The sequence below is a fragment of the Mytilus galloprovincialis genome, chromosome 5 (assembly GCF_965363235.1).
Source record: "Mytilus galloprovincialis chromosome 5, xbMytGall1.hap1.1, whole genome shotgun sequence".
Taxonomy (NCBI): domain Eukaryota; kingdom Metazoa; phylum Mollusca; class Bivalvia; order Mytilida; family Mytilidae; genus Mytilus; species Mytilus galloprovincialis.
The window spans coordinates 53,432,256-53,458,061 of NC_134842.1; the positions used below are offsets into that span (position 1 = coordinate 53,432,256).

General features: G+C 32.7%; 2 protein-coding genes across 11 annotated transcripts in view; one reads left to right on the forward strand and one right to left on the reverse strand.

The window, feature by feature from the left end:
• LOC143076031 (oxysterol-binding protein 1-like) overlaps positions 1-8,675 on the forward strand; it is a 40,514-nt gene extending 31,839 nt beyond the window's left edge. For all 3 annotated transcript variants that reach the window (XM_076251643.1, XM_076251642.1, XM_076251644.1), the window contains exon 13: positions 1,351-8,675. In XM_076251643.1, the coding sequence (XP_076107758.1) occupies positions 1,351-1,496 (146 nt within the window). In that variant the 3' untranslated portion in view covers positions 1,497-8,675. The remainder of the gene's footprint in view (positions 1-1,350) is intronic.
• Positions 8,676-11,240: 2,565 nt separating this feature from the next.
• Positions 11,241-25,806, reverse strand: part of LOC143076034 (uncharacterized) — an 82,819-nt gene continuing 68,253 nt past the window's right edge. For 7 of the 8 annotated variants that reach the window (XM_076251654.1, XM_076251652.1, XM_076251651.1 and 4 more), the window contains 4 exons: positions 25,588-25,739; positions 18,693-18,798; positions 18,081-18,227; positions 11,241-15,564 (listed from right to left, as the gene is read on the reverse strand). In XM_076251654.1, coding sequence (XP_076107769.1) covers positions 14,084-15,564; positions 18,081-18,227; positions 18,693-18,798; positions 25,588-25,739 — 1,886 coding nt within the window. In that variant the 3' untranslated portion in view covers positions 11,241-14,083. Of the gene's footprint in view, positions 15,565-16,480; positions 16,500-18,080; positions 18,228-18,692; positions 18,799-25,587; positions 25,740-25,806 lie in introns of all 8 variants that reach the window. The other variant, XM_076251657.1, reaches the window with a different exon arrangement.

A 25,806-nucleotide genomic window follows, 5' to 3' on the forward strand; every position in this document is an offset into this window, starting at 1 on the left:
TCATCAAATCATGTTGATAAACTAATTTCTTATAATTTTAATTTTTTGGACTAAATCAATTAGATACAAACCGCTGAAATGTAAGAAAATAAGTGTGAATAGACCGATCAATTTATATGATGTCCGGCACTGAAAATAGTTTACCTGTCACCTGAACAGGTAGATTTCAGCTGTCCAACAACTAATTAGCCTTGATTAAAATTAGAAAGTATTGAAGTAGGGGTTGTTTTGATAGTAATTAATCATCTTGTCACTTTTATGACTGGAAATGTGTGGATGTTAAAGGCAAAATGTTGGGTCAAAAAGATTGTGAATTATGTTAAAATGACCGAAAAAGCCTTGAACTAAAAAGTAGATGACCGTGTCATGCTTTGCCCAGCCGGACTTTTACAGAACATAATACAAATGTCCGGAATATATGACCGTTTTGGAAGCCTTGAGGGACAGTCTGACTTAAACAGTGCTTATTAAAAAATTACCAAAAAACTTAGGGGTAGGCTATTTTTTATAAGCTTAAAAATAGGGAGGGTAGGGTAATAGGATACACACATCTTTTTTTTATTTGGCCTTATGGTGAGGAGAGGCACACCATTGGCAATACCAATAAGAAGTATGATTGCCAATTGGACAACTCTCCACCAGAGACCAAATGACTTAGAAAATTCCAACTATAGGTCCCCATACAGCCTTCCAAAATAGCAAAATCCATACCGCATAGTCAACTATAAAAGTCCCAGAAATTATCAAAGTTAAACAATTTATAAGATTGATACAAAGCACAAAAATCCAGATATGACATGAATATAAAAAAGATGTGGTATGATTGCCAATGAAACAATTCTCCACAAGAGACCACATGACACACAAATTAACAAATATAGGTCACCGTACGGCATTCAACAATGAACAAAACTCATACCGCATAGTCAACTATAAAATGACACATGTTAAACAATGTATAAGATTGATACAAAGCACAAAAACCCAGAAATGAAATGAAGTTTAGAATTTAGAACTAGAAAGTTGTAAATGCATGTAAAAAAAGAATGAAAACAAACCAACAAATAAACATGTGAATGGAGATCAAGTCCCAGTATGTTTCTCAGCATATAGTACTGCGGACTCATTTATTTTCGTTGGTACTAATTTTTTTGGTTTGATGAAAAATTGCGTGTTCATGGATATTTGATTTCGTGGTTTTGGCAGTCTGCATACATTCCTTTAGAAAATTTGTAATTCATTGAACGTTTAAATTTGTGGTTCCCTTGTACCCATGAAATCCACGAAAATTGGTATCTAACGAATATAAATAATGAATCCACAGTATTTAATTTACATATTTATTTGTAGGAGAAGATTTTCCAGCCTACACTCCTACATGGTTTGTACGGAAGACAGACTCTGCCACTGGGAACCCTATACACGTGTATAATGGACAATATTGGGACTGTAAACAGAAACAGGACTGGAGCCGATGTCCTGAAATATATATATAATACTATGTATTGTAGTTAGGCCAAGAGACAAGTGCAAATTTACTATACACTGATAAATATGGAGTATATGGTCTGTAAGAAGACTTGTTGGTCCAAAGAGTCAGTAAGAGGACATTGGTCCGGTGTTAAAAATTGTAGAAGCCAGGTCCTGGACTATTTAATACTGTATATTGCAAGAGATTTTGTAATAAGTGTGAGGTCTGACAGACCTGTTGGATATATAAAGCTCACAATAATGAATCAAATTATATATTTCATGTTTGGTACCCTGTTAGGCCAAAAATAATATATTGTTTGTTTCCCCTCACCCCACCGACCCGGTAAAATCACTGCGACCCGAAAAATTTTATTGACCATTCTTGTCCACTATTTTTTTTTGTGCTATGTCGGTTATTGGTGATATCTTTCCGATGCTGTAGTCAACGAGTGTTGGGTTTTGGTGATACCTTTCCGATGCTGTAGTCAACGAGCGTTTTAAATCAAGGTATTTTTTCATTGAAGCGTCTACATGATTCGGAATCAAGGAAAACAAACAAAATGCTTTGCCACATGATTTGTTTGTGTGCAAGGGTGATCTTTTTTGAAAAAAAAAAAAAAAACTGAAGCAACTTTCAACCCGCTGAGTGCATCTTGATTTGCTTTGTGTCTAACCTCTGTTCCTGTTTAAAGGATAAAATCTTAAAGACTTAATTAAAAATTATCTGACTCATGCTTATAAAAATCTATCTTCTTTGTCTTTGAACAGGTTGGGCACAAGTCAGGAAATGTTGGATACATGTATTCCCTGCTTTCAGGGAACGTCCCTGTTTTCTGGTGTAAAAAAAAACAGTTTAAATGGGATTTCCTTTTTCAATTTATGGCATGAAAATTACAAAAGGGCACGTTTTAACGTTATAGCTGCATCAGTAGAATTCGTAAATACAAAACATGAATATAAAGTGAAGCCTTGTTTCTTCTAGAACTCAAACTTGAAAAAAACATACAAATCTTTGTTTAGGAATCAATTGACCAAGCTGCATGATCCAGGTGTAACTGAACATATTAAACTGAAGTATGTTCACTTCTATTGAAAATTTTTATTCATTGAATTTTAATTCCCAAGTGATTAACATACATGTATCTTTTTGTCATCTCATAATTGATGATCAAGGTATGAATTGGTGAACAAAGGAATTGTTTTGTTGTGAGTTATGCATCAAATTAGACTTGAAATAAGCTTAATTTTTTAACTAAAAAAACACTGCTATCATTAAGCATTGTTATCACAAGTAGAATGTGCGCTTTTGTAGAGATTTCATTACATACATGAATAGGAAAAAAGGAGGTCCCTGTATACTGTTTTTTTTAACACCAGAAAACTGTGGCGTACACTGAATTAGAATATAGGGAATACCCCACTTTTCTTGACTTGAGCCTTACCTGTTGAATTTTGTACAAATTCAATGTAGAAAACCATATCAAGGAATAAAATAAAATAATTTACCTACCTACCTACCCATACCCTAACAACCTCAGTCGGGGAGGGGAAACAAAGATATTTTTAATGTTGGCCTTACAAGGTTGTTTTATTATCTTTTGATATGAGGAGGCGAAATTGTAAGATTTATGACAAGAACAAGTAGATTGAAACTTTTCTGTCACAGCAATAATTTATCAAAGTAGGAAGGAAGGCATGCACTTGAGATTTCACTGTCAAATTGTAACTTTTCTTGTTAAATTATAAATCATGTAACTTATTGAGAATTATGGTTCTTCTACAGAGTGAAAAAAAATATTGTTTTATTTCAGACACACACTTTTGGTTTAAAAAAAAACAAAGAACTAAAATTATTTTTCTCTTCATACGACCTCAGAAACCAATTTTTAAAGACCATTGTGCTAATTTGTTTATTCATGAATGCTTCTCATCACACATTGACTTGGTGAAAAAGGTTCGATGTGGGTTTATGTATTTTCTAACATCAAACATTGCTCATAAATATATAGAATAAACTAGTGTTCTGTGAAAATTAAAGCCTGCTACCCCACAGTGATAGTCAGGATACCTGTTGTTTGTTCAATTTTTTTTGTTACAGGGTTCTCTGCTATAATGGTTGTCTGTCCTAGTATTTCCTGTTTTCAAATTATTAGAATTTTTCAGATTTTCTTAAATTAAAGACATTTTCGTAAGCTTTCTCTTCTTAAATGCTCCTTTGAGGTTTTATTTAAGGTTATGTTATTGTTTAATCTGACAAAAGGATTAGACAAATATTTTTGCAACTTAGTAGCATCTACTCCAAGTAACAAATTCCTTTGTGCATTTTGTACAATTTATCTGTGTAGTACACTGGGATTTTTAGATAGTGCCATATTTTCTGAATGAGAACTAGTCCACCTTTGTAGAGCATTTTGATTCTTTCAAAGACTCGGTTATTTGACTGTTTGAATGAAAATTTGATATTTTTATTCAAAGAAACATTTTCTTGCCAAGTTTCAACATAAATCTTTATTAGGTTGTAGTTAGTTTTACAGTTAACATATTTAAGGAATGACAGTAATATTTTTTCTGTCTATGAAGAAATAACATAAAAAATTTGGTGCACACTGAATGACGCGCGTAGCGGGTTATTTAACAGTGTGCACCACATTTTTTATGTTATTTCCAATAGATAGAAAAAATATTACAGTCATTTCTTATAATTTAATTCTAAATTCCATTTTAAACCGTAGAAAACCATGAAAAAACTTTGATGCCGTCACGGTCACATGACTAAATTATGTCTATGGGCTCATAACAAAATAACGTCAGCCAATCAGAAGACACGTTACATTCAAAATTAAATTATTTGAGTTTGTATTTAATGGATAACATTTCATTTCCCGTGTTCCGCTCCTAATTATAGTTCATCTTTGAACTCTTTATTTTATAGATATTTCATATAATAAAAAATATGATTAAGATACAAATCCTGTTCCAAGCTTCACTCCTAGATATTTTTGGCAATACTCAATCCTATTTTCTCTAGGTGAAAGCAATAAAATAACTGCCTTTAAATTTTTGAAGATATTTAGTATTACAACAAAAAAATATTTATTTTCCCCAAAAAATATTTGCATTCACATTAGGTTTGAAGGATATTGGCTGCTGAAATTTGATTTAAACATTTTCATCAATAAAATCTTTTTAAATAGATAATGTGCTATACATTACAAGTTTAGAAAAATGTAGATAGGTCAGTGAGATTCTTTAAGAGATGTTTAAATTTGAAAAAAGTAGAATTTCTTGAAGGGAAAATATGAGTCTGGATTTTCCATAAGATATGTACATGATTTATTGACAAAGTTATAGATTCAGTGTGATGTAAAGCTTCATATATATTGCAAGGACACATGTCTGTTGTTGAACAAAGTTTGTTTATAATTTGATGCCATTTATTTAATCTGTTTGGTTGCTGTCTCATTGGCTCATCCTTCTGACCTGTTATTTATAAGCACTTTCCTCTTGTTTGTTTTGATACAACTTGCTTCACTAGGATATATTACAGCTTGAGTGCACAGAGGCAGATTAAGGGGGGGGGGGGCCCTTTTCGGGGAAAAATTTGGTTGCCTATATAGGGAATCACTGAAGCATGACCAGAGCGGGTCCCCTCTTAGGTCGTCAAGGGGCCCCCACTTTCTGGATCCGCCACTGGTGCACACCTATTTTCTATCATTCTGGTATCCTGATTTTCTATTATTCCATAGGTTATTTTGATGTTCCACCTATTTTCAAATTTTTGTAGAAATGCACAATTGTTCTGAATAGGTGTTCATCTTAGGAAAGGAAATATTTTGCTTCTCGCTTAAAAGCTTAAAGAAAGATTTTGATTTTTTAAATTGATTTCTTGTATAGGGCAAAAACAATATCAAAACTAATTTGTGTCAGAATTTGTGTCAGAGTTTTTTGCCTAGCTGTTAGCAAGTTCATTATAGAGGAAACATTTATATCAATACAATATTAATTTTTCAGCAAAAGGGTTTAGATGATATGTATTAAATCTATTATTTGTAGCTATATGTAGATTTTAAATTTTTTGCAAACTTTGCTTTATATTAAAGTGTAATTTGGCAGAAAATGACAAATAAAAAATCATTTTTTGAATGAAAGATGTTAAACGGAGTAGTATTATTATAAAAAGAATACGAATTATGAATAAGAAGAAATGTGACAGCAATTTAACAAAAAAAAACATGTTACCCTTAATTGAACATTCAAAGAAAATATGAAAGAATTATTGTGTATTGGTTTACTTATGTATTGTATTTTCTTCATGTAAGCTTTTGATAATAATAGCAGCTGGAACTAGAGATAAGTTCATTTGCCAGAATGAAATAAAATTCTCAAAGCAATAACGTAGAATATTAACTGGTATATTAATGGCATTAGTCAATTTGTTAAAAAAAAGTATACATGATACTCATGGAAGGCTTTTTGAAAATGGTGTAACCATCTATAGAAATCAATAATATAATTTCTCTTACACTTTCAGTCTGCACAAAGATCTTTTCAAATTACAATTTCGAAGACCAATATATCAACATTTTTCTTATGTGTCCAAACAAAATTTTGCAAAAACTTACTAGTCGAGATAAACTTTTGCTAGTCTTGACTCTTGGGCATTGGACTTCATGCTAACACGACTGAATACCCATATATGGATTATATTTTGAGGTACCTTCCCTAGGTCCCTTGTATGATTTTATAGAACTGTCCTAATTACATCCCAGAATATTTATTGATTGTATGTTTACAAAATATCAATTTAGGCATTGTTCTTTGAGAAAACTTCCCAACACACATTGTATTATTTTTGACTAAGAATAGTTACAAAAGTTATTGATAAATGTGAGAGAAAAAAAATGCAATGACTGTATTCCTCTCTGATCTGTTGTATAAATGGCAATAGTGATCTATTATGTGTTAGGCTTCAAATATTGTCTGCAGAAATCACTAATTATACACAGTATTTTTCTCCATATACAAACATGCAGTTTAGGGTGGAAAATGCCATTACACTATAAAATGACTGATATTCCTGTATAAGAGCCTTTTTTATGAAGTAAAAGTTAACAGCAAATTAAAGTGTTACAATGAAAATGGTTGTTTGAAAGTGCTGTACTAACACTTTAACTTCTGTAATAGTCATAAGAGAAAAGACTATATTTTATAGTTATTTAGTCTTTTTCAAAGTTGATGATTTCTGGGTGCTGCAAGTGGATTCAGAACTTTATTTTTGAGTGTACCTTGAAGTTAAGTTCATGTTTTCAGCTTTGTTTAAAAAAAAGTATATATGACTGATGAATTCAATTAATTTTAACTTTGATTAAAAATTCTGCCATTAACTCAATAAAAAAAAAGATTTTTTTTTAGTATTTGAATATTTATATTCATAGATTTGTTCCTTGCACTGGCGGATCTAGAAATTTTCATAAGTGGGGCCCACTGACTGCCTAAGGGGGGCCCGCTCCAGTCACGCTTCAGTGATTCTTAATATAAGCAACCAAATTTTTTCCCAAAAAGGGGGTCCCTCCCCTTAATCCGCCTCGGCCTTGCAAGGGATAATTTTGAGGTGTTAATTAAATACATCTTGTGTTTTTCTGTATGTGTCACAAACATGTTTTGGTGTTATTTATATAAATCATGAGTTTGATGAAAGAATCCATGTATATTATGCAATGTAGCTTAATTGTGATATAATATGTTTTGAGTGATGAGTTTTGTATTGTTTTATCAGATACTGTGAATTCAATTATTTTTTGGGGTACCAATTTTCACGAATTGTGGAAATATTGCATCTATGTTGATATTCGATTTATTGGTTTGGCCATAAGATATGAATACTATTATATCCTTTGTTTTAAAACACATGTATTTTGATGCACATTTTAGTTCATGGTTTCTCTAGAAGATCTGTACCCACAAATTCCATAAAATTGGTATCCAACAAATAGTAATAATTTCACTGTAATATGAATTCACTAATAATGAATTCACTGTAATATGTACATATGTATGCATAGCGTTTTTTCTGTCTGCATGAAGCTTGTAAATGTGTAATGTGTAATGATGGAATTATGAAAACAGTATTGTTATAGAACTTTTTGTAAGATTTTTGTGAATGGTTTCCGGGTTCCATATTTGATAGCAAGTTGATGCTGTCGTACTGTACTGTTATTGCTGTGAATTATGTCCTTTTTTTACCTTAATACTCTCAAAGTTGTCTGGTATTGAAGAAAAAAAATACTTAGTACTAGAGACCAAAATTATTTATATAAAGTAGGCAAAAGAAATTTTACACAGCTGGTGTTGAATATGATTTGAATAAAGGGTGGTCCTATATCTGGCAATGTTCGAACCCCTCTCTCATAGATTTCTGTTACTTCAGATTTTTTTCAAGTTTTTTAATTGAAAAAAAGTAAAATCATGTTCCTTTTGAAATGGTTTCTGTAGCCAATTACCCATTCAAAGTTTTACTTCAAAACTTAACATTCTTTAAGGCTAGTGAAAAAGAGAGACGAAGTTCATTTTGAAAAGTCAACACATGGTAAAACATTTATATTTTACGCTTTGCTGGAGAAAAACAAAAATTGTCAATATTTTTGTCAGATACATTGTACATTTTTTTAGTATTGAATCCAAGTCAGGTGTTTTAATTCTGACTTTTAGCAAGCAAAGCTTTAAAATGCTATATTATCGTAACACATTGATTACTGCGTGACAGCTTTATGTGATGGTATTTTATTACTTATCTTGATCAGTCAAGGTCTTCAAAAAATGGCTTTTTAATTTTCAGCATTTAATTATAGTTATAAGTGAAATATGATTTATTAAGTGTGATTAAATATTCGAAAGACCTTTTCCACTGGAATTTAGTCCGTTGATAATTATACTTTTCACACTCATAGGTTTGCATGTTTCAGTAATACATCAAACGTCCATTGCATAGCTGCTTAGGCCTCAGCTGATCAGGTTAAACTAATAAAGTACTAGTCATTGCTTGAAGCATCTGTCGATAAGGTCCAATTAATAAAGTAATAATCGTTGCCAGTCTGCTTGTTTGATTTCTATGGCATGTGGTTATTCACATATATTTATTTCACAATAATTGTTAATGATTATTTCTTCATTTGTTAAAGATAAATAAACCGTTTGTCATTTGATTCATTGTTTATATTTACTATCTTCGACTGTATGAAGTTGAAATTTCCATAACAATGCAAAATTTTCCCCAAAAAATATGCGATTGAGACAACTCTACACCAGAGATCAAAAGATGTGGATATTTAGGGCAAAAACAAAACAATCCAATTCCACTGTTAAAAGGAGAACATTGAAATGTTGCCTGGCAATAGGTCACCTACAGACACTTGACATGCAGAGAGGATGGTATTTATTCTGTCAGAGAGGTTCGATTAAAATTCTTAGTCCAAATTAAGATGGCTTTGTATTCCTACATGTTTGAGGCATTCAACCCCAAACTCAATCCTAGCCTTCCTCTTGTTAAATGGAATGTTGTGGTACAATTTCAGAGAGATCCGTACGCTTACACACAAGTTATTGTCAGGAAATGCTATTTTTTTAGTCCTTAATTCCTAAACTGTTGGCCCCATAACCACTAAAATGAATCCAACCTTCTACTTGTGGTACATTTTTAGAGCAATCGAAATATTTATACACAATTTGTTATCCTGAAACTAGACAAAGGCTCGTTTTGGGCCCCTAATTCCTAATTGATTGAGACTATCATCCCCAAAATCAATCCCAACCTTCCTTTCATGTTATTGAACCTTCTGAAAAAAAATCATAAAAATATTTTGGCAGTCGTATAAAAACATCACACACTTGTGAACTACATCAACAAGTTACAATTTGTAAAAGTAAACCACCTTCAACACAGAGGCTTTGCTTGTACCTAACAGCAAAGCTTTAAAGGGCCCCAAAAATTACTAGTGTTAAACCATTGAAACAGGAAAACTAACAGCCTAATCTATAATTGAGAAATAAATACCTTTGAACTACATCAAGAAATGTCTGTCTGGCAGGTATAATCTGACCTTGACCTCATGTTCATGCTTCACAAGTCAAATTATTTTTTTTCATTTCAGCATGCACACTCTTGTTAATAATAGAATAACCATATTTTAGAATAGCAAGATGAATTTTGTTATAGAAATTACGTGTTTTTACCGTAAACCTTGATCTTATTCCATATACAAGTAAATATATACACAGTGATCAAGGTTAGGTTTTTGTGACTAGTTCAGTTCTCAGATTTATCAGTACGTGAACTACATTTGGTGTTGGAATGACTGAAATGTGTACATGTCTGTCTGACAGGTTTCATCTAACCTTGACATATTTTCACGGTTCATTGATTGATGTTAATCACAAATCTTTTTCAGAAACAATAAACAATGGTGAGCTATCTATTCTATTAAACGAGAAGACCTCATTTTGTGTGTCACTTCTCTTCTTTCCACAATAAATTATTCCTCATGCCTCTGTGTCCTATAGTTACCATGCACAGTCGCATTTGTCATCATTTCTTATGATTATTCAATTTGGGTTATTTTGGGAGAAAAACGAAAAAAAAAGATGTCCTGATATAGTTTCGTCATTAGACATAATTTTAAGTCAGAATAGACATCCTGTTTGCGTTTTTCTGTATACTTTGATACATGAATAAAGTGTATTTGCTGTCATGTTCAAGTTTATTATTCATGATGGTCACAGAGTTTATTAAATAGAGAGTAATGAGTTTTCATAATATTCTAAATGTATGGTAATATTGAAACTAATAGAAAACTAAACCAGATGCTCTGCAGGGCACAGCTTTATACGACCGCAGAGGTCGAACCCTGAACAGTTGGGGCAAGTATGGACACAACATTTAAGCTTTATACAGCTCTGAATTTGGATTGTGATTAAATACTTGTCACAACATAAGTTTCTGACACAGAATGAATGTGGTCAAATAACTTCAACTTAAAAACTTAAAATTTTTAAATTGGACATTTACCTATTATGATCCAATATCCAAAATCTAAATACACGGTTAGATACAGCATATCATAGAACCCGAAGAATGGAGTTTTACTTCTTTACCTTTTTGAGTTGATATAATTTATGAATTTGATTGTGTCATTTGACGTTTTCTTGCATCTTTTATTCACATACATGTAATTTTTTTCAGAATTTCCTATGAAATTGTCTTGTGACATGGACTTAGTGTTTGAGATGGTGATCCAAATTTACAATAAAAACAAGAATGTGTCCTCAGTACACGAATGCCCCACTCGCACTATCATTTTCCATGTTCAGTGGACCGTGAAAATGGGGTTAAATCTCTAATTTGGAATTAAAATAGAAAGATCATATCATATAGAACATATGTACTAAGTTTCAAGTTGATTAGACTTCAACTTCATCAAAAACTACCTCGACCAAAAACTTTAACCTGAAGCGGGACAGACGGACGAACGAACGAACGGACAGACGAACGAACGAACAGACGGACGAACGAACGAACGGACGGACGAACGGACACACAGACCAGAAAACATAATGCCCATAAATGGGGCATAAAAATTGGATGAGATGAAGAACAGCAATAACACCACTGTTCCTTTGCCTTTTATTGTGTTTTTCATTGTGCATGTACTAATTTGTGTCATAGATAGATACCCCATATCTTTTGTTTTTCTATTAACGTAAAAGGCAAACCATTAAATGACTCAACATTTATTTAATATTCAGCTTGAAAATAAATGCTACAACAAATTTTACATGGTAAATTTGATCACATGATTCACCTGACAGTTCAATCTTGATCACATGACATATCTATTTCAACATCACATGACTGCTAAATATACATGTCAATACCAGAAAATAAAAGTGAAAATAAGTACATTAGTTACATGATTGTTGTTAAATTTAATGATGCCCTTTTAAAACATTGCGTATAAAATAATAAATGAATTGCACGCCCTAACTTTAATGTCTCCATTAAACAATTCTATGAATCTTGTCACTAGCTTTCTACATTTCTTTAAGAAAAATGAAAACTGAATGAAAATTAAAACCACACAGTGTGGGGTATGTCAAATAACAAACAAGTGCATGGAGAAACACACACATACATCAACAAATAATAATTTAAATTGTCTGAAAAAGCATACTTAGTACATGATAGTTTTCTCAAAATCTTGGACATGAAACAATCTTTACATATTTAAAATAAACTTGCTTATCTAATTTCAAACACAAAACCAGATGCTCCGCAGGGCGCAACTTTATACAACCGCAGAGGTTGAACCCTGAACGGTTGGGCAAGTATTTTCAAACACAAAAAATCTTCCACATGTGTACACTATTTCCATAGCAACTGGTAAAATTTATCATATAATTCACCTGACACATCATGTGACCAGGCCAGTTCCCACTAGCTACTATTGGCTATAATCATGTCATGTGATCAGTTCCTACTAGCTACTATTGCCTATCATCATGTCATGTGATCAATAAATAATACCATAATATCTCTATAACAAAAAAATATATACAGCAAACAGGTTCTACCAGCGAACAATATACAAAATCCACAAAATTGAGTCTCTTAAAACCAAAGCAAGATGACTTGCAAAATAAATCTGATTCTTGTATATGAATTTAAAAAAAAGAAATCATTTTCTTTTCCTATACTATGTATATTAGTTTTCTCGTTTGAATTGTTTTACATTGTCTTAACGGGGCCTTTTATAGCTGACTATGCGGTATGGGCTTTGATCATTGTTGAAGGCCGTACGGTGACCTATAGTTGTTAATGTCTGTGTCATTTTGGTCTTTTATGGATAGTTGTCTCATTGGCAATCATACCACATCTTCTTTTATATATATTAGAAAAAGTATGATGTTGTGTTTGAAATTATGTCAGTAGTATTTTGTTAAACAAAGGTAAGGTTATTTGGTATAAAACATAACTGTATAGTTTCATGGTTTGAAAAACAAGAAAGGAGACTCAATTTAGTGGAACATTTTAAAACAAAATAATACTAAAATAAATTCTTGAGATAAATTTAAAATCTGTCATAACAACTGTACATGTTTTCTGTGTGTTACAATAACTTATCAAAAATATCTGATATTGGGGAAAAAAATATAGCACTGAAAGAGGACATAATAACCTATTTTTACAGCTGAAATCAATTAAATTATTTAAAAATGATCACTTCTTATTTAATTTGATAATAAACTGTTTTGTAAAGTAAAGTCAGATGTTGCCAGGGGTCTTAATTATTCATGTGAAAATCAGGTAAATTTTGGATAAAATCACCTAAAAAATATCAATTATGCACATCTCTTTGTGTCTTCCTTAAATCCCAAAACCTAAAAATGAAAAAGCTATGGTTTTACAAACCCATTAACTCTCAATATTTTGTTTTTACCTTGGAAGTGAACCTCAATCTATATGCAAACGTATTCTGTTGTCTAATAAACTACTGTCTTAAATAAGTTAAAATCTCATTGATAAAACAAACATAAAACAAAACAAAAACATGAATGCAAGCAATAAAATATCATCTAACTAAAAAATAATCATTATACAAGCCAAACAAGAATGTGTTCATAGTACATGGATGCCCCACTCGTACTATCATTTTCCATGTTCAGTGAACCGTGAAATTGGATCAAAACTTTAATTTGGCATTTAAATTAGAAAGATATTATCAAAGGGAACATGTGTACTAAGTTTCAAGTTGATTGGACTTTAACTTCATCACAAACTACCTTGACCAAAAACTTTAACCTGAACTTTGCACTATCATTTTCTATGTTCAGTGAACCGTGAAATTGGGGTCAAAACTTTAATTTGGCATTACAATTAGAAAGATCATATCATGGGGAACATGTGTACTAAGTTTAATGTTGATAGGACTTCAACTTCATCAAAAACTACCTTGACCAAAAACTTAAACCTGAAGTGGGACGAACGGATGGACGAACAGACGTACAGACCAGAAAACATAATGCCCCTCTACTATCGTAGAAGAAAATGTATATCCCTTTTGATCTAGAAGCACAGCTTGTTGATCTATGGTTTGATACTACCAATGATTTTTTATGAACTTTCATGTTATACCAAAAATGCAACTAACAAAAATTGAGAAATTTTGCTTTTGGAAAAGAAACTGACAGTCAAATGAGAAACAACCTTTATAAATAGAAACAAAATTAAACTGAATAATCTTTTGCAGTTGATTTACAAATTTTGTTGCAATTTTTTTCTGTAATTTTGAGTGAAGCTTTTTTTTACTTATACATATTACTAAGTTTAATATCATGTGATCACATACTTTAGTGAGTACTGAAAACGAATGATATGAAACATAGATTTCATCAAAAAATTCTTGAAAATACTTTCCCCAAATTCAAATAAACAGACAATACCAAGACAGAGTAAATACATTATCAGGGCTCTTGACATTACAGACAACAGTTATTCATCATTATCAGATAAAGTCTCATATTAATACATCATCAGGGCCCTTGACATTGCAGATGACACTTATTCATCATCATCAGATAGAGTCTCATATTTTGCCAACAATAACGGAGCTTGTTCTTGAGTCCAGTATGACCTTTCTGACTCATGTGACATACTGGATACAACCTGGTTTCCTGTTCCATAAGACATACTCATTTGTGATGAGCTCACTGGTTGATTGTTACTGGTGACGTCTGAACTTGAATGGGGTCGACTTCCTTGATCGGGTGCACTAAAATGTGATGATTCTGGAGCTCCACGTGGACTCCTCGATCGTCCATAAGACATAGGAAGTATGCCACTGTCTGGGGTCCGGCTTTGTGAAACACGATCTACATTGTCATGGATGTCAGAACTACTCCTAGGACTGTTGTCACTGTCACGAGATGACCTTGAAGACTTAGGTCGGTCTGGTCTTGGTGAAGAAATGTTTGATGAACTGTCAATGGCGCCTGATTCTTCAATCACCATTCTATCAGAGTGAGTACTGTCAACACTTGGATGGGATATATTTGAACTCTCCTCAACTTCCATACCCTCATGTTTGGAAGATTTACGAGAAAATCTGCCATCCATTGAACTCTGATCAGCACTAATGTGAGAACTACCAACATGTGAATCACTTCTGTCAGCTGTCATTGTTGTATCACTCGAACTTTGAATTTGACTTTCATTTGATCTTGCCTGTTCTGAATGAGAACCACGACTATTTTCTGAGCTATCAACAACACCACGTCTTGGACTTCTTGTGCTTGGGCTTCGTGTGCTACCAGAAAGTCCTTTATAACCACCTTTTACAATAGGCCTATCATCATCTGGACTATCAGGAAAATCATATTCAGATCTTGGACCTTTTTTCTCAGAACTTGAAGCTTTTTGAATTTCAGATACAGTTGATTGTGTCACTTTTTGGTGTTCCCTCGGCACACTTACATTTTGTGTCTTGCTCATGGTCTCCTCCTGTTCTGGGCGAGCTCTAGATCTGCCCAAGAACCTTTTTTTACCAGTGTGATAAGATGCAGGATTGGTTGAACTTTCTGCTCCCTCGTTGAACGAGGAAGAACCAACCTGCTGCCTGTATTCCCCTTCCTGATGATAGCTCTCCGACGGCTGAGAAGTACTCGTTGGATGAGACTGCACCATTTCTCTCTGTCGGTACTGAGATGACTCGGGTTGCTGCTGAATCGGCTGAGCAGCCATTGGTGAATGAGACCGTGATGTTGACATATGAGGGTGTACTTGTAATCCATGTGGTGCTGGCAATTTCTGACCTGGTTGATTACGTTGATGCATCGACATGTTGGCTGATAGAGGTCGCTGTTGTTGACCTGGCATTAAAGATGGCTGCTGTTGCTGAAGATTTGGTTTGGGTGATTTATCTTGTGTATTATCCTCACTCAAAACTTCGGCAATTTTGTTTTTGACATAGTCTAGTGTAGAAATATCTGAGGACACATTGGAGCACTCTGAAGAATGAGGTGACCCAACATTTGATCTTTCTTCTGAAAACAGAGAAAACATACACTTAAAAGTATAAAGATTAAATATACTAAATTTTCGTAATCAACTAACATGAAGACTGATAACAAATTTTAGGAGTCGTTTATATAAGTTTCCTATATAAAAAAATAAAAAATTCATACAAAACGATTATGTGTTTAACTATACAAATTTTCTAATATACAGGAAGTTGAAGATCGATGAATCTGAAACTGCATTATAGGGAAGACTGAAACATGTGAAACCAAACTTGAGGAAGCTTTTATTAGAAAGCTCCCATATAAATGGCAATTATGTGTTAGAATATATAAGAATTTGGTAAACAGGAAGTTTAAGATTATTGTGTCTGAAACAGCATTGACCATTACACTGTAAAGCATGTTTATATTTAGCCTGATAGCAAATTTCAGGAAACTCTGATTTGTACTTCCTACATGTGACAGAATTTCATAGGACAGATAAACATATGACAGACTGATAGATGGACATAAAGACATAGTTAAAACAGTGGAGCAGGGAAATATAAAAATCAGAATGTCAAAATTTGCAGAAATAATGTTAAACATATGAACTTAAATAAATATTATAGTGTTGGTTAAATTGGTAAAAAAAAGTTCTTTTCTGACATGGTATACAAAATAGTAATAAATATAGCATGTATAGAGAAAAAGTCAAATTTTACTAAAATTTTTCTTGTTTAACTCTTACTTGTAGAGAAATAAAAACAGATATTGATTCAAAAAGTGTCTTGTGTCCATCAATTTACAGGCAAAAATTTATGTGCTTTTTTTTTTATAATAAAACCAAAATTTGAAATTTCTTATTTTTTGCTGAATAAAATTGCCAAATCTTCCTTTAAAATGTCATGTTTATGATGTCTAGGTTAAATTTGGGCATTATACCTAAGCTAATACTTACATTTCTGAAAACTTTTATTCTGAAGTTTAAAAAATCAATAATTCTAGCACTAAAAATATCATTTCATTTTAAAAAAGGGACCAAAACTTTTCCCTTCCTTTAATATTCATTAAGAAATACATTTAATTTTTAAAGCATAAAACAGTATCATTATGAAATTTTTTTTTACTCTCAAAGTTTAAAGATTTGGTTTATGTTGTATATGGCAATATCAGTTTTTCTTAAATACAAAAGAACACGCTGACATGCAGAAGTTTCATAGTTCTAAAGGTGTTGTTATTTCCTTAAAAATGCTGATTAATTTTTGCTGGTTTAATGCTGACTTATTTTGGGGAGAACAATTTTTTTTACATATGAAAATAACCGAATTCAAAAGCAAGTTAGAGACTCATCACAGATAAAATTGTTGTTCAGAACAATATTTCTATTCACATATAAAAGAACAAACCCATAGTAAAAGCTAACTTTAAAAATATAAAAAAAATCAAGCATTAGATGTTTCAAAATATTCAATTATTTCAGAACTGGTGTACTAGATGTTAGCTAATAAATTTAACATTTTAATTGTTTAATTTACTTCAAGTATTTCTCACAAACATTTATATAAATCTTTTTGGAAAAAATATTCTTAAATAGATGCATGATTTTGTTGTTGTTATTGGCTTTGAACTAGTTGTCAGTAACTGTGAGTACTCTCAGATCCATACTCAAGTCTTTTTGTTGTTGGGATGTACCAGTATCCGGCCACATCCACTGTTTTTTTGTTAGATGTATTTCTATTTGTATCCATGTGATGAGTTAAGCCTCTTTCAACTGATTTTTATAGTTCGTTCTTATCATGCTTATGTTGTACTCTAACACTAATGTCCCAGGTTGGGGAGGGGGACCCCCATTACATGTTTAACCCCGCCACATTCAGTATGTATGTATGTGCCTGTCCCAAGTCAGGAACCTGTAATTCAGTGACTAACAGTTGTTGCTGTGTTAATTATTTGTTTTACGTTAAAAAAATTAATGAGTTGTCTCAGTCAGTTGTAACACATCTCCTTTTTTAAATTATAACCATGTTTAGAACCATTCAAGTAGTTTTTGGTCACACCATTGAAGGAAATGTGGAAGGTTAGGAGGGTAATTTTTATTTTTGGAAAGGGTTTGTGGGTCATCATACATAGTTGTATGTCCCTTTAATATAAAAATATAAAATTGAAGAACTTGCTGTGATTTTGAAATGAAGAAAAGCAATCAAAGCCCTGTTTCTTTGCCTCATGTGTGTGTTTGCTGTCTATGTAGTGTGTTTTTGCTGTCTATGTAGTGTGTTTTTGCTGTCTATGTAGTGTGTTTTTGCTGTCTATGTACTGATTGTGTGTCATGGATTGATACCTCATATCCTTCCTGTTCTATTATTGTAAGAAGGTATTCAGGTTGAGAGGTGATTTTTGTAGTCCCTTCCTGTTCTATTATTGTAAGAAGGTATTCAGGTTGAGAGGTGATTTTTGTAGTCCCTTCCTGTTCTATTATTGTAAGAAGGTATTCAGGTTGAGAGGTGATTTTTTAGTCCCTTCCTACTCTCCCAAATCCACTTGGATGGAATAACCATTACCTTGTTTAGGTTTGGCCAGTAAATTAGATATGTGTTGATGACTAGCAGCTACTGATGAGGTCACATGCATTGAAGACGCCCTTGACCTTGGAGATCGTGGAGGAGATATTTTTGTTGACTGTGCTTCACTGTTGCTTTCAACACTCCCTAAAAGAAAGAAAACATATTAACTCATCCATAAATGTTTTATTTAAATCTTCATTATATCATATATTTTTTTTAATTTCGTTTGAACGATTTCACTACTAACTAGTGACATGCTTTTGTTGATTTTTTAGAATTTTTCTTTCCTCAATGCTCTTCATATTTGTATTTTATGCAGTCTTTAACTTTTTTTATGCGAGTTTCACTGATGAGTCTTTTGTAGACAAATGCATTCTGGTGGAAATACACAATTTTAATCCTGGTATCAATGATGAGTTTATTTATACCCAAAAAAGTGGTCTGATCTGTAATTTTACTGATTGAATCCTATCCTCCCAAGGGAGATAATGCATGCATGCATAGCAGGAGATGAGTACCCATTCAAGATAGACACACAAACAAGAAGACATAATGCACCCTATAAACATAGGCACGGTGTAAAAAAGACAGAATTGAGTATAAACCAACCAGCAGATGTATCCAGGGGAACTCTGGGAGAATGTGATTGATCTGGTCGTTTCCTATCCACATCTAATTCTTTCTGTGGCATGCCATCACTACTGTGTTCACCCTCCTAAAAATTATAGAAATAAAGTTGTTTTTAAATCAAATACATTTTGTCAGAACCATTCAAGAAAATTTACACACTATAGTTAAGAAACATAAAAAGACAAATATTTGTAACTTCTGTTTATTATTAACCAGGTGCTCCGCAGGGCGCAGCTTTATACGACCGCAGAGGTCGAACCCTGAACAGTTGGGGCAAGTATGGACAAAACATTCAAGCATGATACAGCTCTGAATTTGGATTGTGATCAAATTTTTGACATTACATGGTTTTTTTTTACACAAAACAAATGCCAAGATTTTACAAATCAATTAAAGATTTCTTCTTCAAACTTTTTAAATCTAAAATTAAATAGTTGACACAGCATAGGTTTCTGACACAGAATGAATGTGGTCTAATGAACTTAAAAGGTTTTTTTTGCCTTTGAGCAAATCACTATGCTGTTGAATATCAATCCTCTCAAAAAAATGTTTGAAGAAATTTTCTTTTTATTTATGAAATCTGAAATGAGAAAAATTTAACCCCCCCCCCTTTTTTTTCACATCCCCGTTTCCCTTTTTCAAAACTGATATCAATTCAAATTTCTAATGGAGTTTGCAACAATAACTACTCATTTAAATACATCATAAAATATTAAGATGTAAAAAAACTGCTTGTTATCACTGAATGGTTAAGATTATTTAAATTTATCAGTTGGTAGTAAAAAGTGTATATACATTGTATATTGTATATAACAAAGATTTAAGTTGATTCTGGACAAAGAAAGATAACTCCAATTAAAAAAAAATCTTGCTATTGAACAAATAGGATATTTCTTGCTTACTATTCTGGACAAAGAAAGATAACTCTAATTAAAAAAAAATTTGCTAGTTCACAATATTGTGCAATTAGATATTTCTTGCCATTGCACAATACTGTGCAATTGAAAAGACTTGCTATTGCACAATACTTAATATAATAATTTTAGATCCTGATTTGGACCAACTTGAAAACTGGGCCCATAATCAAAAATCTAAGTACATGTTTAGATTCAGCATATCAAAGAGGCCCAAGAATTAAATTTTTGTTAAAATCAAACTTAGTTTAATTTTGGACCCTTTGGACTTTAATGTAGAATTTGAAATTTGAAAACAGGACCAAAAATGAAGAATCTACATACACAGTTAGATTTGGCATATCAAAGAACCCCAAGGATTCAATTTTTGATGAAATCAAACAAAGTTTAATTTTGGACCCTTTGGACCTTAATGTAGACCAATTTGAAAACTGGACCAAAAAAACTTCAATAATCAAGAATCTAAGTACATTTTTAGATTCAACATATCAAAGAACCCAACCGATTCATTTTTTGTCAAAATCAAACTAAGTTTAATTTTGGACCCTTTGGACCTTAATGTAGACCAATTTGAAAACGGGACCAAAAGTTGAGAATCTACATATACAGTTAGATTCGGCATATCAAAGAACCCCAATTATTCAATTTTGATGAAATCAAACAAAGTTTAATTTTGGACCCTTTGGGCCCCTTTTTCCTAAACTGTTGGGACCAAAACTCCCAAAATCAATACCAACCTTCCTTTTATGGTCATAAGCCTTGTGTTTAAATTTCATAGATTTGTATTTACTTATACTAACATTATAGTGCGAAAACCAAGAAAAATGCTTATTTGGGTCCCTTTTTGGCCCCTAATTCCTAATCTGTTGGGTCCTTAACTCCCAAAATAAATACCAACCTTCCTTTTGTGGTCATAAACATTGTGTTTAAATTTCATAGATTTCCATTTACTTAACCTAAGGTTATTGTGCAAAAACCAAGAAAAATGCTTATTTGGGCCCTTTATTGGCCCCTTATTCCTAAACTATTGAAACCAAAACTCCCAAAATCAATCCCAATCTTTCTTTTGTGGTCATAAACCTTGTGTCAAAATTTCATAGATTTCTATTAACTTAAACTAAAGTTATGGTGCGAAAACCAAGAAAATGCTTATTTGGGCCCTTTTTGGCCCCTTATTCCTAAAATGTTGGGACCAAAACTCCCAAAATCAATACCAACCTTCCTTTTATGGTCATAAACCTTGTGTTAAAATTTCATAGATTTCTATTCACTTTTACTAAAGTTAGAGTGCGAAAACTAAAAGTATTCGGACGACGGACGACGACGACGACGACGACGACGACGACGACGACGACGACGACGACGACGCAGACGCCAACGTGATAGCAATATACGACGAAAATTTTTTCAAAATTTGCGGTCGTATAAAAAGTTGATACTAAGTACATTGCCTTTTTCAATATTATGTAATCTGGCTTTCTTCAAAGATTCTTGCCATAGAAGTTGGTATTAAAAGACATAATGTCCAATTGCAAATATTTCATGCATATTCAAAACATTAGAGAAGCATGACTTTATTAGATATTGATCTGTGCCAATATTTAATATAAATATGGTTTTTCTATGTCAGCATTAATTCACATGATATAAGGTTACTTTTTTAACTTGTGACACTTGTAGATAAAGGAGTTTTATATCTCTGTATCTGCAGACTATATATATATACATAATTTAATTTGGGATGTAACGCATCTTCTGGTTGGCTGACAGTGTTTTGTTTATTAGCTAATAGACATAATTTTGTCATGTGACAGTGATGTCATCAACGTTTTTTCGTGATTTTCAACAGTTTCAAATGGAATTAAGAATTAAATAATAAGGAATGACTGTAATATTTTTTCTGTCTATTCCAAATAATGCATGGAATTGCTACTATCATTACCACAAACTGTAATATTAAAAACTAGAGGCTCTCAAGAGCCTGTGTCGCTCACCTGTTACTGTATTTACTGATGTCGGCCATCTTGGTTGGTAGGCGAGGTCATTAGACACTTTTTTAAAATAGATTCCCTAGTAATGATTTTGGCCAAGCTTGGTTAAATTTGGCCCATAGTTTTAGAAAAGAAGATTTTTGTACAAGTTACAAAAATGACAAAAAGTTGTTCAATATTGACTATAAAGGACAATAACTCCTTAGGGGTTCTCTGACAATTTTGGTCATGTTGACTTATTTGTAGATCTTACTTTGCTGAACATTATTGCTGTTTACAGTTTATCTCTATCTATAATAGTATTCAAGATAATAACCAACCAGATGCTCCGCAGGGCGCAGCTTTATACGACCACAGAGGTTGAACCCTGAACGGTTGGGGCAAGTATGGACACAACATTCAAGCTGGATTCAGTTCTAAATTTGGATTGTGATTAAATAGTTGACACAGCATAGGTTTCTGACACATAATGAATGTGGTCTAATGAACTTAAATTTTTTTTTGCCTTTGAGCAATTCACTATGCTGTTGAATATTAATCCTCTCAAAAAAATGTTTGAAGAAATTTTCTTCTTATTTATGAAATCTGAAATGAAAAAAATTGACCCACCCCCTAATTTTTTTTCACATCCCCCTTTCCCTTATTCCAAAACTGATTTTAATTCAAATTTCTAATGGAGTCTGCAACAATAACTACTCATTTAAATACATATTAAAATGTAAACTAGAGGCTCTAAAGAGCCTGTGTCGCTCACCTTGGTATATGTGAATATTAAACAAAAGAAGCAGATAGATTCATGACAAAATTGTGTTTTGGTGATCGTGATGTGTTTGTACATCTTACTTTACTGAACATTCTTGCTGCTTACAATTATCTCTATCTATAATGAACTTGGCCCAGTAGTTTCAGTGGAAAATGTTAGTAAAAATTTACAAATTTTATGAAAATTGCTAAAAATTGACTATAAAGGACAATAACTCCTTAGGGGGTCAATTGACCGTTTCAGTCATGTTGACTTATTTGTAAATCTTACTTTTCTGAACATTATTGCTGTTTACAGGTTATCTCTATCTATAATAGTATTCAAGATAATAACCAAAAACAGCAAAATTTCCTTAAACTTACAAACCAACAACGGGTTGTCCGATTCATCTGAAAATGTAAGGGCAGATAGATCTTGACCTGATGAACAATTTAACCCTTTGTCAGATTTGCTCTAAATGCTTTGGTTTTTGAGTTATAAGCTAAAAACCACTTTTTACCCCTATGTTCTATTTTTAGCCATGGCGGCCATCTTGGTTGGTTGACCGGGTCACCGGACACATTTTTTAAACTAGATACCCCAATGATGATTGTGACCAAGTTTGGTTAAATTTGGCCCAGTAGTTTCAGAGGAGAAGATTTTTGTAAAAGTTAACGACGACGGACGACGACGAACGCCAAGTGATGAGAAAAGCTCACTTGGCCTTCGGGACAGGTGAGCTAAAAAAGTGCTTGTTATCACTGAATGGTAAAGATTGTTTTAATTTATCAGTTGGTAGTTAAAGTGAATATACATTGTATATTATATAAAGCAATGATTTAAGTTGATTCAACTACTATTCTGGACAAAGAAAGATAACTCCAATTGAAAATATGAAAATTTCTTGCTATTGCACAATATTGTGCAATTAGATATTTTTGCTATTGTGCAATACTGTGCAATTGAAAATATTTGCTATTGCACAATACTGTGCAATTGAAGATTTCTTGCTATTGCGCAATACTGTGCAATTGAAAATTTCTTGCTATTGCACAATACTGTGCAATTGAAGATTTCTTGCTATTGCTGAATACTGTGCAATTGAAAATTTCTTGCTATTGCACAATACTTAATATAATAATTTTGGATCCTGATTTAAACCAACTTGAAAACTAGGCCCATAATCAAAAATCTAAGTACATTTTTAGATTCAGCATATCAAAAAAGCCCAAGAATTCAATTTTTGTTAAAATCAAACTTAGTTTAATTTTGGACCCTTTGGACTTTAATGTAGACCAATTTGAAAACGGGACCAAAAATTAAGAATCTACATACATAGTTAGATTTGGCATATCAAAGAACCCCAATGATTCAATTTTTGATGAAATCAAACAAAGTTTAATTTTGGACCCCGATTTGGACCAACTTGAAAACTGGGCCAATAATAAAAAATCTAAGTACATTTTTAGATTCAGCATATCAAAGAACCCCAAGGATTCAATTTTTGTTAAAATCAAACTAAGTTTAATTTTGGACCCTTTGGACCTTAATGTAGACCAATTTTAAAACGGGACCAAAAATTAAGAATCTACATACACAGTTAGATTGGGCATATCAAGGAACCCCAATTATTCAATTTTTGATGAAATCAAACAAAGTTTAATTTTGGACCCTTTGGGCCCCTTATTTCTAAACTGTTGGGACCAAAACTTCCAAAATCAATCCCAACCTTCCTTTTATGGCGATAAACCTTGTGTTTAAATTTCATAGATTTCTATTTACTTATACTAAAGTTATGGTGCAAAAACCAAGAAAAATGCTTATTTGGGCCCCTTTTTGGCCCCTAATTCCTAAACTGTTGGGACCTCAACTCCCAAAATCAATACCAACCTTCCTTTTGTGGTCATAAACCTTGTGTTTAAATTTCATTGATTTCTATTTACTTATACTAAAGTTATTGTGAGAAAACCAAGAATAATGCTTATTTGGGCCCTTTTTTGGCCCCTAATTCCTAAACTGTTGAAACCAAAACTCCCAAAATCAATCCCAACCTTCCTTTTGTGGTCATAAACCTTGTGTCAAAATTTCATAGATTTCTATTTACTTAAACTAAAGTTATAGTGCAAAAACCAAGAAAATGCTTATTTGGGCCCTTTTTGGCCCCTAATTCCTAAACTGTTGGGACCAAAACTTCCAAAATCAATCCCAACCTTCCTTTTGTGGTAATAAACCTTGTATTAAAATTTCATAGATTTCTATTCACATTTACTAACGTTAGAGTGCGAAAACTAAAAGTATTTGGACGACGACGACGCAGACGCAGACAACGATGACGACGACGACGACGCCAACATCATACCAATATACGACCAAAAAATTTTCAATTTTTGCGGTCGTATAAAAACTGCAAAATTTCCTTAAAATTACCAATTTTAGGGCAGCAACCCAACAACGAGTTGTAGGATTCATCTGAAAATTTGTGAGGGGATGGATCTTATTCTGATGGACATTTAAATCTTGAAAGATTTGCCCTAAATGTCTTAGTTTCAAAGATCACTGCATTTTACCACTTTGTTCTAATTTTAGCCATGTCGGCCATTTTGTTTGGTAGGTGTGGTCATCGGACACATTTTTTAAACTATATACCACAATTATGATTGTGGCCAAGTTAGTTTAAATTTGGCCTAGTAGTTTCAGAGAAGAAGATTTTTGTACAAGTTACAAAAAATGATGAAAAAGTTGTTAAAATTGACTATAAAGGGCAATAACTCCTTTTACCCCTGCGTTCTATTTTTAGCCATGGCGGCCATCTTGGTTTAATGGCCAGGTCATCGGACACATTTTTTAAACTAAATACCCCAAGGATGATTGTGGCCAAGTTTGGTTAAATTTGGCCCAGTAGTTTCAGAGGAGAAGATTTTTGTAAAAGTTTACGGACGACGGACGCAGAACGCCGGACGCCAAGTGATGAGAAAAGCTCACTTGACCTTTCAGGTCAGGTGAGCTGACAAGAGCCTTTCAAGTACTTCTATGACTTTCTGTCACAGTATCATACATTTTTGGTACCAAATACAAATTTGTACAGTAAGAAAATGAATGCTGCTGAAAAGCCTACACTCAAGGATGTACTTAGGTGAGGTTTTGAAATAAGTGTCAAATGTTCAGACTCCTTGGTGTTTTACCATACAATAATGTGATAAAATGTCACACTGGATTATGTAAATTACCTGTGGAATATGTCCTTTTTTCCACCGCATCTGATGTGGAGTAGTAAATGAACGAGGTCGTGGTGATTCTGATGAGTCGGCCATTTGTGATGATGCTTGAGGGGCACTAGGAATATGGGATGTTGTGTCCACATGAACATTTGGAGGTGTCGCTGTAAAAGAAAATATGTATATTTATATAAAATGTATATACGAGTTAAAAAGAATGTCTAAGATCTT